The sequence below is a fragment of the Melanotaenia boesemani genome, chromosome 8 (assembly GCF_017639745.1).
Source record: "Melanotaenia boesemani isolate fMelBoe1 chromosome 8, fMelBoe1.pri, whole genome shotgun sequence".
NCBI classification, from domain to species: domain Eukaryota; kingdom Metazoa; phylum Chordata; class Actinopteri; order Atheriniformes; family Melanotaeniidae; genus Melanotaenia; species Melanotaenia boesemani.
In genome coordinates, this window is record NC_055689.1 from 30,936,015 (window position 1) to 30,952,310 (window position 16,296).

At 38.0% G+C, this 16,296-nt stretch overlaps 2 protein-coding genes across 3 annotated transcripts in view; both read left to right on the plus strand.

Annotated features, from left to right (window-relative positions):
• LOC121644039 (tripartite motif-containing protein 16-like) overlaps positions 1–14,123 on the plus strand; it is a 33,165-nt gene extending 19,042 nt beyond the window's left edge. Inside the window, exons 1-2 of one of the 2 annotated variants that reach the window (XM_041991734.1) lie at positions 2,827–2,877; positions 11,439–14,123. In XM_041991734.1, coding sequence (XP_041847668.1) covers positions 11,760–13,415 — 1,656 coding nt within the window. In that variant the 5' untranslated portion in view covers positions 2,827–2,877; positions 11,439–11,759 and the 3' untranslated portion in view covers positions 13,416–14,123. Of the gene's footprint in view, positions 1–2,826; positions 2,878–11,438 lie in introns of those variants that run through there. The other variant, XM_041991735.1, reaches the window with a different exon arrangement.
• Positions 3,004–4,813, plus strand: LOC121644042 (tripartite motif-containing protein 16-like). Its single transcript, XM_041991739.1, has one exon. The coding sequence runs from the start codon at positions 3,070–3,072 to the stop codon at positions 4,723–4,725; it is 1,656 nt and encodes a 551-aa protein (XP_041847673.1). The 5' UTR covers positions 3,004–3,069; the 3' UTR covers positions 4,726–4,813.
• Positions 14,124–16,296: the final 2,173 nt, after the last annotated feature.

The following is a 16,296-nucleotide window of genomic DNA, read 5'->3' on the forward strand; positions in this document are numbered from 1 at the left end:
TGCCCGGCCTCCCTCAGGCTCACTCCAACAGCTGGCTTGATGGTATCCGCTAGCTCGGATTACAGTGATTAGGCTGAAATTCTCTTAAATGAAACAACTCAGTTCCTCTGTAACACAGTGAGACAACAGATGTGTTGACAAGCCGTGTTGACGTGTGGGTAAAATCGACAACATGAAGCAACACCCAACACGAGTGTGGTGGTTAGTACTGCAGCCTCACAGCAAGAAAGCCGCTGGTTCAAGCCATTAGCAGCTCTAAGCTGCAGCCAGTTACAAGACTGAAGATTATCTGAACCCCATGGCCCAAAATGCTGCCAGAAAAGCTCTCAGTTATAGATCCCAAGAAAGAAAACTTAACCCCACCCATGCCCACCTTTAGATATGAACAACGTGCAATCAACTTTGCAGCATCTTCCAAACTACTTGAAGCAACCTCTGAGTCAGGCATTGCCCCACCTGCACAGTGGCTCAACAGTCCGGTGGGCACTAGTTTCCCGACGCTAAATGAGGCTTCTTCTCCAAACTGAATATCTTTTGATGAGGCAATTTTTTTCTGCAGCATCTCACAAACTGACTAAACCTGTATTCAGCTTCTTGTCCATCACGATACACTCCACAGCGACAGAGTAATCAGTATTTATGCAGATGACAGGATCAGAGTTGCATTAAAAATACATTACATCAAAACAAAATAGAAAGTAAGGATAGATAAAACAGAAGAGGAGTGGAAAACAACATGGGCAACAGTGGCATGAATCAGCACACAGAGTTGATGGAATATAACTAGAAAAGTCTGATAAGATATTTCATTGAAACTTTTTTTTGGACTTGTGTCCAATGAATGTACAAGCATTTGCTCAGTATGTTACTTGTGGCGAGAAAAAAGGCTTTTATTAAAAACATAACTTTTACAGGAGATCCTAACTTTGAAGATGAGGATGGACATCATGATGGACATTTACAGGATGGAGAGAATAACAGCAGAGGTGAATTACAAGAGAAACATGTTTGTTTCATGCTGGAAGAAATGGATAAACTTTATACTGCCACGCAGGACGGACTTTGACTCTGCCAACCTGAGATAACACACTGTGTGTTTTACAACAACCACATCTCACTCCCCATGTATTCATGTTCTTTTGTTTTCTGTGTTTATTCTGGAAAAAAAAGACAGTCATACTGGTACTGTTTGACTATGAAGGGACGTGTTGAATTAGGGGCTGAACGTTAATGAAAAGTAAATGAAAAAATTCAGGATAAAATTGTCGAGTTTTATATTTAACCTGGATGAACTGCTGCTGCCCCATGCAAGCTCAGGATGGGGATGGAGTCAAAGTTAAGATTTGATGCAATCCATTGTTTTTCCTTATCTAATGTAATGTAATATAATGTATCTTAATCTAAGCTAGCAATATAATAATAATAATCATAATACATTTTGTTTATCAGTACTTTCAATAAAAGAATACACTTTACAAGATTATTATGAGCTTTCTAAATGATGATAAGGATCTTAAAGTGGATATGCTGCTTTATGGAGCCAGTGAAGGTGTTGGGTGGGATGGGTGTAAGTTAGCATTTCTCTGAGTAACTTACACTGACTTTTAAAGAAGTCTCTTTGTTTTCCACTTGGTTCTAGTGCTTGATGCGTCTCTGTTTACTGTAGAGAAACATTGTTTTTGGACAGTAAAAAGTGCAGGGGACCAAAACGGCCTTTTGAAAAAGTGTAGGGGACATGTCCCCTATGTCCCCCCCTAAATTTACGTCTATGTCTGCAACCTTTAAGTCCAGCTAAATAAAACTCGTTTAAAGCAACAAATGTTACAAGACCTTTTTAAAAAAGATAACATATTTATTTTTGATAAATATCTACTATAGAAATTTTTTTTTTTTTTTAAATAACTACATTTTTATTTCTATTTTTAGGCTTTAAAATAATGAAAAGCATAACACTTTTGCAAAAGGGGGATAGACAATCTTTCTTTTCTATAAATGTGATATTTGTTGAAATGTATGTTAAAAGAATTTATATTATTGGTACTTTTAGTGTCTTTATGTTGTAGAAGTTCAAAGCAATTATTCCACATAAAAAACTTAATATTGGCTACAACCCTGTATTTCTTATTATATCTATATTAAAAAACATTAGTTAGTTCTTTAGCAATTTTAGACATGTATTAAGAGACATTGTGGAAGGTCAACAGAGCCACTTATTAATCTGGAGCCCCAGGTTGAAGACCCCTAGTTTAGTGTTTGTGAACCAAAGTTTACTGCATTTTCTTCATATAGCAGTAGACCTTCTTTTAAAGGTAAAAACAGTGGGATTAATTGCAATTTATTGCAACATTTCTTGTAATTAATCATTAAAATTGTAATCGTTGCCCAGCACTAAAATGAAGTAAAATAACAAAAGGGTGGAAGGGGAGGGGGGTGTAGTTTGGTTTTAAAAGCATGAATGTTTACTACTGTCCTCTGGTCATCAAGAAGGTTCTTCCACAAATGTGGAACACAGGAAGAGAAAGTTCTCTCATGGATTTTAGGTCTAACTTGTGGAATTTTTAAACAATCTTGTCCTAAAGACCTGAGGGTTCTAAGAGGCTCATTATGTAAAAGGAGTCCAGGACCAAGACCATTAAAAGCCTTAAAAACCAGTACAAGAATTTTAAAATCTATTCTATACCTGACAGAAAGCCAATGCAGAGACTGTAAAACAGGAGTTTTATCGGCTTTCTTTCTGGTTTGGGAAGGAACCCATGCAGCTGCTGTCTGGAGGAGCTGAACAGATTCTATAATTTTCTTTAGGAGGCCAGAAAGTTGAGCTTTATAATGTTTAATCCTGGAAGTAATAAAAGCAGTAAAAGTGGTAGAAACTTCAAGGTTAAAGTGTTTAAAGTTATTATTATATCTGCAGTTATGCAATTGGATGATGGGTGGAACCAACATGTGGTGAAGAGGAAGAGCTGACAGGCTCTGTTCTCTGAAGAAACACATGATTTGTAGATCAGAGTTCAGACTAGTTTAAGGTTTGAGGAAGTTAAACTAACACAGTCGCTGTTACTGAGAGGTGAAATGGCAGAGAAAGCAAATCAGCTCGACCAAGAAACCTTCTCTTGTTCCATCTGTCTGGATCTACTGAAGGATCCAGTGACTATTCCCTGTGGACACAGTTACTGCATGAACTGTATTAAAAGCTTCTGGGATGGAGAGGATCAGAAGGGAATCTACAGCTGCCCTCAGTGTAGGCAGACCTTCACACCGAGACCTGTCCTGGTGAAAAGCACCATGTTAGCAACTTTAGTGGAGCAGCTGAAGAAGACTGGACTCCAAGCTGCTCCTGCTGATCACTGCTATGCTGGACCTGAAGATATGGCCTGTGATTTCTGCTCTGGAAGAAAACTGAAAGCCATCAAGTCCTGTTTATTCTGTCTGGCCTCTTACTGTGAGAAACACCTTCAGCCTCATTATGAATCACCTACATTCAAGAAACACAAGCTGGTGGAGCCCTCCAAGAACCTCCAGGAGAACATCTGCTCTCGTCATGATGAGGTGATGAAGATGTTCTGTCGTACTGATCAGAAGTGTATCTGTCTGGTCTGTGTTATGGATGAACATAAAGGCCACGACACAGTCTCAGCTGCAGCAGAAAGGACTGAGAGGCAGAGAGAGCTGGAGGTGAGTCGACAAGAAATCCAGCAGAGAATCCAGGACAGAGAGAAAGATGTGAAGCTGCTTCAACAGGAGGTGGAGGCCATCAATCACTCTGCTGATAAAACAGTGGAGGACAGTGAGAAGATCTTCACTCAGCTGATCCGTCTCATCCAGAAAAGAAGCTCTGATGTGAAGCAGCAGATCAGATCCCAGCAGGAAACTGAAGTGAGTGGAGTCAAAGAGCTTCAGGAGAAGCTGGAGCAGGAGATCACTGAGCTGAAGAGGAAAGACGCTGAGCTGAAGCAGCTCTCACACACAGAGGATCACAACCAGTTTCTACACAACTACCCCTCACTGTCAGCACTCAGTGAGTCTACACACTCATCCAGCATCAATATCCGTCCTCTGAGATACTTTGAGGATGTGACAGCAGCTGTGTCAGAGCTCAGAGATAAACTACAGGACATTCTGACAGACAGATGGACAAACATCTCACTGACAGTCACTGATGTGGATGTTTTACTGTCACAACCAGAACCAAAGAGCAGAGCTGGATTTTTAAAATATTTGCGTAAAATCACACTGGATCCAAACACAGCACACACACAGCTGTTACTGTCAGAGGGAAACAAAAAGGTGACAAGAATGGATCAACATCAGTCTTATTCTAGTCATCCAGACAGATTCACTGAATACTGGCAGGTTCTGAGTAGAGAGAGTCTGACTGGACGTTGTTACTGGGAGGTGGAAATGAGAGGAAGAGTTGATGTTGCAGTTGCTTACAAGAATATCAGCAGGGCAGGGTATGAAAGTATATTTGGGTATAATGACAAATCATGGTCATTAAATTGTTCCCAAAACAGTTATGAGTTTTACTATAACAACATCAGTACCTCCATCTCAGGTCCTCGGTCCTCCAGAGTAGGAGTGTACCTGGATCACAGAGCAGGTATTCTGTCCTTCTACAGCGTCTCTAGAAACATGACTCTCCTCCACAGAGTCCAGACCACATTCACTCAGCCGCTTTATGCTGGAGTTGGAATTTATTCTGATCTTGGAAGTGTCAAGTTTTGTTAACCTGATTAGACAAAAGTAACTGAGGCTCCAGGCGATTTTATAATCTTTTAGTGTCCTTCAGTCGTTCTTCTCTTGTCAATTTAGTTTTCTTCTTGTTTATATTTCTAGTTTTTTTGTTTGTTTGTTTTGGGGTTTTTTTTTATGTTTTTTTACTTTCTATAAATTTTATCAAAGAAAAAAATAATTTCTTCTGTGAATTGTTTTCTCCATCAAAGATCATGTTTATAGACTCAGTAAAGACGATTTATTAAACAGATGAAAAAGTGTAAAAACTGAGTTCATGTTTGAAGACATTTAGTTGAGTCCTGACATGTTAAATAACAGATGTGTCAGTGTGAGCTTGACATGATTTCATGGGTTGTGTTTTCTTCATCTTCTTCTTTAACTTGTGTTGATTCACATTGAGGCTCATCAGATGTAAAGTTTGTATTTTCAGCTCATTTTGTCTGAGGTGTAATATTTCAGTCTGAAAGAAACATGTTGACTCATTTTAAGCATCAATACATAATAACTGATGCTTGATGGAGATTTATATGGAGAGTTTTTCTTTGTAATGATGCTCTCTGGCACATAGATCATGTGTGAGATACTGAAAATGAAACTTAAAATTTTATGCATGTTGATACTTATATATGTGATGCTGTGAGTGTATCATGTGTGTTCTGGTGTTTCAGACAGAATATCTGTGGAAAAGAGGCTTTAAATTTACTTTTTCTGCTTGAATAAACATTAAACTAGTTAAATCAGATCAAGTGCATACTTGAATGAAGAGAGGAAAGCTCCTCCCCCAGAATACCTGCTCTGCTCTGATTGGTTGACAACAAAGACCTGAGCAGAAAATACCCACAATTTTTTATCATTTCTGTTTTTGCTGTATTTTATTGTTTATATAAACTCTTATCTTTTTTTTACATTTCTCCTATACAAAACAAACTAAAATACAATTTTAAAATGGATTAAATAATGTTTCTTTATTCAAATAGTTAAAACAGATAAATGAATATGTGCATAATATGTAATATTTTATTGAGGATGTCTACTGTGGCTTTGAACTTCTGGTCACTAAAAATAAAACTGTATCACACTTAATAAAATTAGATGCCTAAACCAACTCAGATGTCACAAAATATTGCTGTTATTTCTTTTTAAGGAGCATAGAGGAGGTTTGTCATCAGGCATGTTAATGTAAAACCAGTCAATGAGCAACACCACAGAGCAGAATGGTTACAGGATATTTTCCTCTTCAACACCTTGGTGGACTTTTCCAGCTTTGAAGCAGTCTTCTCTGTCATGTGATAACATCACTCATTTGGATTTAGAAGTTTCATTTTCACATCTCTGCAGCTAAACCAGTGGCACAGTTTTCTAAAACCAGAACGCAGTGAATTGAGTATATTTACTTCAAGTAGTCAAAGAGGTTTATTTGTCACATGCACAGTTATACATAGTACAATTGTACAGTGAAATGTGTTTTCTTTACCTGCATCCTTTAAGAATAAAAAAAAGAATAAGCTAAATATTTATAAAACAGAATAAAAATATACATGTATTTTACATATTATACATATATTATACATACTTATACACGTATTCTTCTTTCTAAATAAAAAGGTGGAACTCAAACGGTGGTTGAGTGTTTTTACTGGTGTCCTAAAATACCTGTACATTTTGTTTATTGTTACATAACATAAACCCTGTTTCTGCCGTCTTTCTCAGATAAATGGACCTATTTCAGGTGCAGGGGCCACAGCAGTGACGTATTCTGTTTCCAAGATGGCTGCTGGACGCTACCAGAGGGTGGTGCAGCAGTTTGGCAGGACTCTGCAGGATGAAACTTTGTTTTTATGCTAAGTGCTTCATAATGTTCCTCACCCTCATGTATTTATGAACAGTGAGTGTGTTCAGGAGTGTGATGGCACACTGCCCCCTACAGGAAGATTGTGGGTTTACAGCTTTGACGGAGGAAACATTTGTGATGTTGAATTTTCCCTTCAAACCATCTCCATCTACATTTATTCTTTGATCATTTTTATTTATTTAAAAATATCCCTGATGTTTTTTTTCTGTTACTTTGTGTTTATTTAAAGATTTAGTCTGTAAATGTCCATTATTAGGTGTCCACATTGAATGTACTCCATGTTGTTTGTGACTTATTTTAAATCACATTAAATACAATTTTTGTGTTATTTAATTTTCTCTTTGTTTTCTGGAAGCTTAAATCAGATGATCCAGAGCTTCAGGAGTTCTTCAGTTTTCATACAACATACAAACATGGACAAAAATGATGGTTTCCTTAACTTAATATTTAGTTTCACAACCTTTTGTTTCAACCATTGCAATCAAGTGATTTCTGTAACTCTTAATCAGACTTCTCTACCTGTCCACAGGTATTTTGGCCCAATCCTTGTCACCAAATTGCTCCAGATGTCTCAGGTTTGAAGGGTTTCTTCTCCAGACTGAATGTTTCTACTCCTTTTACAAGACACTCAACAGGATCTATTAATGAGGTGATTGTTTCTGCAGCATCTCACAAACTGACTGACCAGTTCTCTGTACTCAGCTTCCTGTCCATCCCTGAGTCACCCCACAGTTAGAGAAGTCAAACCAGGCCAACTTTATTTATAAAAAACTTTTAAAACAGTAAGTAATGAACAGTAACAATAGAAAGAATATAAAACATGTAAAAAGACATAAAATAAATATAAAAACAAACAATGTAAAATGAGACCACAACTACTATAATAATTAAAACAAGATAAAAATATATAAAAAACAAAAGTAACATTAAAATAATAATATAATCAACTCTCACACTGGGTCAAAGACCAAAGAGAAGAAATGGGTTTTAAGCAGAGATGTAAAAATGGACAGTGAGGAGGTTTGTCTAACATACGATGGCAGCGAGTTCCATAATCAAGGAGCTGCAAAAGTTCTGTCCCCTCTGAGCTCACGTCGCGTCCTTGGCACATCCAAGATCAACTGGTCGGCTGACCGGAGTGACCGGGGAGGCGGGGGGTGGACATGCAACAGCTCAGAGAGGTAGGACGGGACAAGACCATTCACTGTCTTAAAAACAAATAAAATAATATTTAAATGAAACCTAAAAAGAACAGGCAGTGAAGCTAAAACATGGGAAATGTGCTCTCTCCTCCGTGTACCTGTTAAAAGACGTACAGCAGCTTTTTGCACCAGCTGGAGACGAGATAAAGATGACGGAGAAAGACCAACATAGTGAGCTGCAGTAATCCAGCCATGTTGTGATGAAAGCGTGGATCACTGTCTAAAATTCTATTCTCGAAAGGTTGTGTTTGATCTTGGCCAGAGGATTTCTGCAGATGACAGAATGGCATCATAAATACATCACACACATAACAGAAGAAGAGTGGATCACAATATAAACTATCAGCCCACAGAGTTGGAAGGAATTTAACTGAAAAAGTCTGATAAGATATTTTATTACACCTGAACAGAAATCTAACTATGAACTTCCCGACCTGCTGGAGAAATTCTGGAAACACAAATGCAAATCATTTTTAATGTTTTATGGGACTGTCCTGTTATTAAAAGTTACTGCAGTGAATACATGATGTAGTACAAGACATATTTGGAAGTAATCTGCCTCTGGAAAGAAACTTTTTTATTTTGGACTTGTGTCCAATGAATGACCAACAAGCGATCAGCATTTGTTCACTATGATGCTGGTGGCGAGAAAAAGGCCCTCATGGAAAAATGGCTTTTACAGGTGAGCCTAACTTTGAAAATGAGGATGGACATCATGATGGATATTTACAGGATGGAGAGAATAACAGCAGAGATGAATTACAAGAGAAACATGTTTGTTTCATGCTGGAAGAAATGGATAAACTTTATACTGCCACGCAGGATGGACTTTGACTCTGCCAACCTGAGATAACACACTGTGTGTTTTACAACAACCACATCTTACTACCCATGTATTCATGTTCTTTTGTTTTCTGTGTTTATTCTGGAAAAAAAAAACACTCATGCTGATACTGTGTGACTATGAAGGGACATGTTGAATTAGGAGCTGAATATTAATGAAGAGTAAATGAAACATAACTTTAAATAAAGTTTAAGTTTGATGAAATTCCCTTTTGAAGACAGACTGAGATTGTTGTTGTTAGACCAGAAAAATTCAGGATAAAATTGTCGAGTTTTGTAATTAACCTGGATGATATTAACTTGACTTCCAGTATTCCAGCAAGAAACACTGGAGCTGTTTTAAACCAGGATTTGTCCTTTGGCTTGCATTTATTATTTTATATTATTGTAAACATATTTAAAACATTTGTATATTTGTAAATTGGCTTTTGTCTGTTTGTACTTATAACTCTGTTTTTACATCTACACAACAACAGATTGCTGGTAGTGTAAATGCCCTTCACTGTACCTGGCAATAAAGCCTTTCTGATTCTGATATAAAACAGCTTTCTAGAACCGCCTTCTTCCACCTACATAATATTGCTAAAATTAAGGACACTCTGTCACAGAGTGATGCAGGAAAACTAGTCCATGTTTTTCTTACTTCCAGATTGGATAACTGCAATTCCGTATTATTGGAATGTCCTAAATGTGTCCTGAAAAGTTTCCAGCTGATCCAAAATGCTGCAGCAAGGGTTCTGATGAGAACTGGCAGCAGAGATCAATATCAGGCTCTCAGACAGGTTTACTTGTGGTTCCTCGAGTCTCTAAGAGTACAACGGGAGGCAGAGCCTTTGGCTACCAGGCCCCTCTCTTATGGAGCCAACTGTCAGATTGGGTTCAGGAGGCAGACACCCTGTCTATCTTTAAGATCAGGCTTAAAACCTTCCTTTTTGATAAATCTTATAGTTAGGGGTTGTCTAGCCATCCCTTAGTTATGCTGCTATAGGCTTAGACTGCTGAGGGACGTTGCATGATGCACTGAGCACTTCCTTTTCATCTCTCCACACCTTATCTTCCATGTATAAAATATGACAGTATTGACATCATTAACATATTTCTCCTCTCTCAGCAGGTCTTACCAGCTAAAAGTTGCAGTGCCTGTTGATCCCTCTGCCCTGTCCTCTCCACACAAACAGGTCGAGGCAGATGACTGAGCCGGGTTTTTCCGTCACATAAAAGAGCTTTTCTTCTTCCACTGCTGCTGCCCCATGCAAGCTCAGGATGGGGGACTGAGTCAAAGTTAAGATTGAGGCAATCCATTGTTTTTCCTTATCTAATGTAATGTAACTTAATGTAACTTAATCTAAGCTAGCGATATAATAATAATAATCATAAAACATTTTGTTTATCAGTACTTTCAATAAAAGAATACACTTTAAAAGATTATTATGAGCTTTGTAAATGATGATAAGGATCTTAAAGTGGATATGCTGCTTTATGGAGCCAATGAAGGTGTTGCAGGATGGGTGTAAGTTAGCATTTCTCTGAGTAACTTACACTGACTTTTAAAGAAGTCTCTTATGTCCACTTTTCTTTTTTTAAACATCCTGGCTGCGTCTAATTACTGAACACACATACGCACACACGCACATGGACACAGGCTCAAACGTTAATGTAAATGAAACTTCTGATATTACAGTCCTTCCAGTTGACTCAGGCAGAATAAACGCCAACTTGAGCAGACGTTTTCCACTTGGTTCTAGTGCTTGATGCGTCTCAGTTTACTGTAGAGAAACATTGTTTTTGGACAGTAAAAAGCACAGGGGACCAAAACGGACTTTTGAAAAAGTGCAGGGGACATGTCCCCTGTGTCCCCCCCTAAATTTACTTCTATGTCTGCAACCTTTACAGTCCAGCTAAATAAAACTCGTTTAAAGCAACAAATGTTACAAGACCTTTTTAAAAAAGATAACATATTTATTTTTGATAAATATCTACTATAGAAATTTTGTTGTTTTTTTTTTTTTAAATAACTACATTTTTATTTCTATTTTTAGGTTTAAAAATAATGAAAAGCATAACACTTTTGCAAAAGGGGGATAGACAATCTTTCTTCTATATAAATGTGATATTTGTAGAAATGTATGTTAAAAGAATTTAGATTATTGGTACTTTTAGTGTATTTATGTTGTGGAAGTTCAAAGCAATTTTTCCACATAAAAAAAAAACTTAATATTGGCTAAAACCCTGTATTTCTTATTATATCTATATTAAAAAACGTTAGTTAGTTCTTTAGTAATTTTAGCCATGTATTAAGAGACATTGTGGAAGGTCGACAGAGCCACTTATTGATCTGGAGCCCCAGGTTGAAGACCCCTAGTTTAGTGTTTGTGAACCAAAGTTTACTGCATTTTCTTCATATAGCAGTAGACCTTCTTTTAAAGGTAAAAACTGTGGGATTAATTGCAATTAATTGCAAGATTTCATGCTTAAATGATTAAAAATCATGATTAAAAACTGTAATCGCTGCCCAGCACTAAAATGAAGTAAAATAATTAAAGGGTGGAAGGGGAGGGGGGTGTTGTTTGGTTTTAGAAACATGAATGTTTACTACTGTCCTCTGGTAATCAAGAAGGTTCTTCCACAAATGTGGAACACAGGAAGAGAAAGTTCTCTCATGGATTTTAGGTCTAACTTGTGGAATTATTAAACAATCTTGTCCTAAAGACCTGAGGGTTCTCAGAGGCTCATTATGTAAAAGGAATCCAGGAACAAGACCAATAAAAGCCTTAAAACCCAATACAAGGATTGTTAAAAAAAACTTCAAGGTTAAAGTGATTAAAGTTATTATCATACAAAGAGTTAATCAGACATTATTTCTGTCAAACCACACCTCCTGAAAGGATGACTGATTAACCTCCTCCTTCTTCCTGATCTAAAACACAGCAGCTCCACTCTAAACACATATTTCCTTGTTCCCTCCCCTTCAGATCTGCAGTTGGATGATGGGTGGAACCAACATGTGGTGAAGAGGAAGAGCTGATAGGCTCTGTTCTCTGAACAAACACATGATTTGTAAATCAGAGTTCAGAGTAGTTTCATGTTTGAGGAAGTGAAACTTAATACAGTCGCTGTAACTGAGAGGTGAAATGGCGGAAAAAGGAGATCAGCTGGACCGAGAAACCTTCTCTTGTTCCATCTGTCTGGATCTACTGAAGGATCCTGTGACTATTCCCTGTGGACACAGCTACTGCATGAACTGTATTAAAAGCTTCTGGGATGGAGAGGATCAGAAAAGAAAGTACAGCTGCCCTCAATGCAGGAAAACTTTCACACCGAGACCTGTCCTGGAGAAAAGCACCATGTTAGCAGCTTTAGTGGAGCAGCTGAAGAAGACTGGACTCCAAGCTGCTCCTGCTGATCACTGCTATGCTGGACCTGAAGATGTGGCCTGTGATTTCTGCTTTGGAAGAAAACTGAAAGCCATCAAGTCCTGTTTAGTCTGTCTGGCCTCTTACTGTAAGAAACACCTTCAGCCTCATTATGATGTGGCTCCATTAAAGAAACACAACCTGGTGGAGCCCTCCAAGAACCTCCAGGAGAACATCTGCTCTCGTCACGATGAGGTGATGAAGATGTTCTGTCGTACTGATCAGAAGTGTATCTGTTATCTCTGCCCTGTGGATGAACATAAAGGCCACGACACAGTCTCAGCTGCAGCAGAAAGGACTGAGAGGCAGAGAGAGCTGGAGGTGAGTCGACAAGAAATCCAGCAGAGAATCCAGGACAGAGAGAAAGATGTGAAGCTGCTTCAACAGGAGGTGGAGGCCATCAATCACTCTGCTGATGAAACAGTGGAGGACAGTGAGAAGATCTTCACTGAGCTGATCCGTCTCATCCAGAAAAGAAGCTCTGATGTGAAGCAGCAGATCAGATCCCAGCAGGAAACTGAAGTGAGTGGAGTCAAAGAGCTTCAGGAGAAGCTGGAGCAGGAGATCACTGAGCTGAAGAGGAAAGACGCTGAGCTGAAGCAGCTCTCACACACAGAGGATCACAACCAGTTTCTACACAACTACCCCTCACTGTCAGCACTCAGTGAGTCTACACACTCATCCAGCATCAATATCCGTCCTCTCAGATACTTTGAGGATGTGACAGCAGCTGTGTCAGAGCTCAGAGATAAACTACAGGACATTCTGACAGACAGATGGACAAACATCTTACTGACAGTCACTGATGTGGATGTTTTACTGTCACAACCAGAACCAAAGAACAGAACTGAATTCTTAAAATATGCATGTGAAATCACACTGGATCCAAACACAGCAAACAAACAGCTGTTACCGTCAGAGGGAAACAGAAAGGTGACCGATTCGGATCAATATCAGTCTTATTCTAAACATCCAGACAGATTCACTAAACACTGTCAGGTTCTGAGTAGAGAGAGTCTGACTGGACGTTGTTACTGGGAGGTGAAAGTTAGAGGAGATGTCGATTTAGCAGTTGCATACAAGAATATCAGCAGAAAAGGAGATGACAGTCAATTTGGATTTAATGACAAATCTTGGTCATTATATTGTGACCAAAACAGTTATGAGTTTTACTACAACAAGATCAGAACCTCCATCTCAGGTCCTCGGTCCTCCAGAGTAGGAGTGTACCTGGATCACAGAGCAGGTATTCTGTCCTTCTACAGCGTCTCTGGAACCAGGACTCTCCTCCACAGAGTCCAGACCACATTCACTCAGCCGCTCTATGCTGGAGTTGGAATTTATTCTGATCTTGGAAGTGTCAAGTTTTGTTAACCTGATTAGACAAAAGTAACTGAGGTTTCAGATGATTTTATAATCATTTAGTGTCGTTGTTCTTCTCTTGTCAACTTAGTTTTCTTCTCGTTTATATTTCAGTTTTTTTTTTACTTTTTGTAAATTTTATCAAAGAAGAAAATTCTTCTGTGAATTGTTTTCTCCATCAAAGATCATGTTTATAGACTCGGTAAAGACGATTTATTAAACAGATGAAAAAGTGTAAAAACTGAGTTCATGTTTGAAGACATTTAGTTGAGTCCTGACATGTTAAATAACAGATGTGTCAGTGTGAGCTTGACATGATTTCATGGGTTGTGTTTTCTTCATCTTCTTCTTTAACTTGTGTTGATTCACATTGAGGCTCATCAGATGTAAAGTTTGTATTTTCAGCTCATTTTGTCTGAGGTGTAATATTTCAGTCTGAAAGAAACATGTTGACTCATTTTAAGCATCAATACATAATAACTGATGCTTGATGGAGATTTATATTGAGAGTTTTTCTTTGTAATGATGCTCTCTGGCAGATAGATCATGTGTGAGATACTGAACATGAAACTTTTATAGTTTTATCATTTATTCTGCATGTTGATACTTATATATGTGATGCTGTGAGTGTGTTGTGTGTTTTGGTGTCTCAGACAGATCTTTTTCTGCTTAATATCTGACTTTTTCTCCTTAAATAAAGATTAAACAAGTGAAATCAGATCATGTGCATACTTGAATCCACATGGGGAACAGATGGGAAGGGGGTTGTGTTCATTGGTTCCCAACCTGAGGTCTCCTCTGATCACAGGGGTCTCACTTCACTGAGGTTGTAAAAATTAAGTTTGGACTAAAAGTGGAACAAATCTAACTTTTCTGACCATATGTGACCCAGGAATGATTCCTTTATGAGTCTAAACACCAAAAATCTGTTGTTGTTTTTTTTGTTTGTTTGTTCCTTTGTTTTGTTTGTTTGTTTTTTGTTTTGTTTTGTTTTGTTTTGTTTTTTTGTTTTACTTAAACATTATCAGATACATATCTGATGTTTTTCAAAACCACCTCATTCTGAATGTTAATTTTTATACAACTTCTACATCACTGAAGTGAGACAGACGTCACTATTCTGTGGAGTTCCCCAGGGTTCCATCCTGGGGCCTGTTTAACATCTACATGCTCCCACTGGCACAGGTCATAAATAACAATAAAATTAGTTACCACAGCTACGCAGATGACACACAGATATATATTACAATGTCACCAGGACATCGAAGCCCTGTAGAGACTCATGGGAAATGCATTGACGAGATTAATGACTGGATGTGCCTGAACTTTCTCCAGTTTAACAAAAACAAAACTGAGGTGATGGTCTTTGGAGCGGAAGAGAAACGATTAAAGGTCACCATAGAGCTTCAGTCTATACACCTAAAAACCACCAAACAGGCCAGAAATCTGGGTGTTTTGATGGACTCAGACCTTAACTTTGAGAAACACATTAAGGGAATTGCATAATCAGCCTACTATCACCTTAAGAACATATCAAGGGTAAAAGATCTGATGTCTCAGCAGGACCTGGAAAAACTAGTCTAGTAGTAACTAGTAGTGTCTTCACAGGTCTACCTAAAAAATCAATCAGACACCTGCACCTGATTCAAAACTCGCTCAGTGAGAGTCCTCACTAAAACCAAGAAAGTGAATCACATCAGTCCAGCTCTGAGGTCTTTACACTGGCTGCCTGTTTGTCAGAGAATAGACTTCAAAGTTCTGCTGCTGGTCTATAAAGCTGAATGGTTTAAGACCAACATACATCAGTGACCTCTTGACCCAGTACGAACCTGCCAGAACCCTCAGGTCATCTGGATCCAGTTTCTTATCAGTTCCCAGAGTCAGAACCAGACATGGAGAAGCTGCATTCAGCTTCTATGCTCCACATGTCTGGAACAAACTCCCAGAAAGCCTCAGATCAGCTGAAACACTCAGACCCACCCGTTCTCTGCTGTATTTCAATACTTTTTACTAGGAGTCCAGATCTGCAGCTGGTTCTTTTATGATGAAATCTTGACTTTATCTCTTTATCTGAGCTTTTTCTTGCTGTTTTTATGTAATCAATTTAATCTTTTTTAATCTTTGTTTTTCTAATGCACTTGTATTTTTTCCCTGCACCTTGCTGTAATGTTTTTATGTTTTGTGTAAAGCACTTTGAATTGTCTTGTGCATGAAATGTGCTATACACATAAATTTGCCTTACCTTGCCTATTCTGCTTCAGAGGAAGCGGGACGTGACAAGGTCCAATATAAACAATGGATTAAATAAGATTATATTATAAAAATGTTATTTCTAATAGAACAACTTAACAACTGATACATTGAGCATCCATATTTACCTGCATTAACACAGCGTGCTGCGTGTGACGTCACGTCTTCTGAGCATGGTGGTTATTTCAGGGCTGTAGACTGTTCACACTGGAGTCTGATGGAGGTCACGTTTAAATTATAATGTTAACGACCACCTGGAAAATATCTCAGGTCAGCAAAGAATCAGAATCGAGCATTAAGACCTACAGTGTGAACGTAGCATAAAATACCATTTTAAATATCCACAAAACAACTTTTTTGTATTGTTAAAACTGCTAATAAAAGTACATGCATAATGTGCAACATTTAAATAAAATAATACCAAAAAAATGTTTTTTTAAGTAAATTTTTCTACTGTGGTTTAAACTTGAAACACTAAAACTAGTTAACAAGCAATAAAACAGCAAAATATTTAGTGTATTTTCCTCTGAAAAGGAACCTCTTGAAAAATGTGATGGACATATCGAGCTCTGACACTGACTTGTCCTTTTCTGTGTGAATTATTACGCCACCATTTCCACCACTAAAGGATGAGATAGCAGTT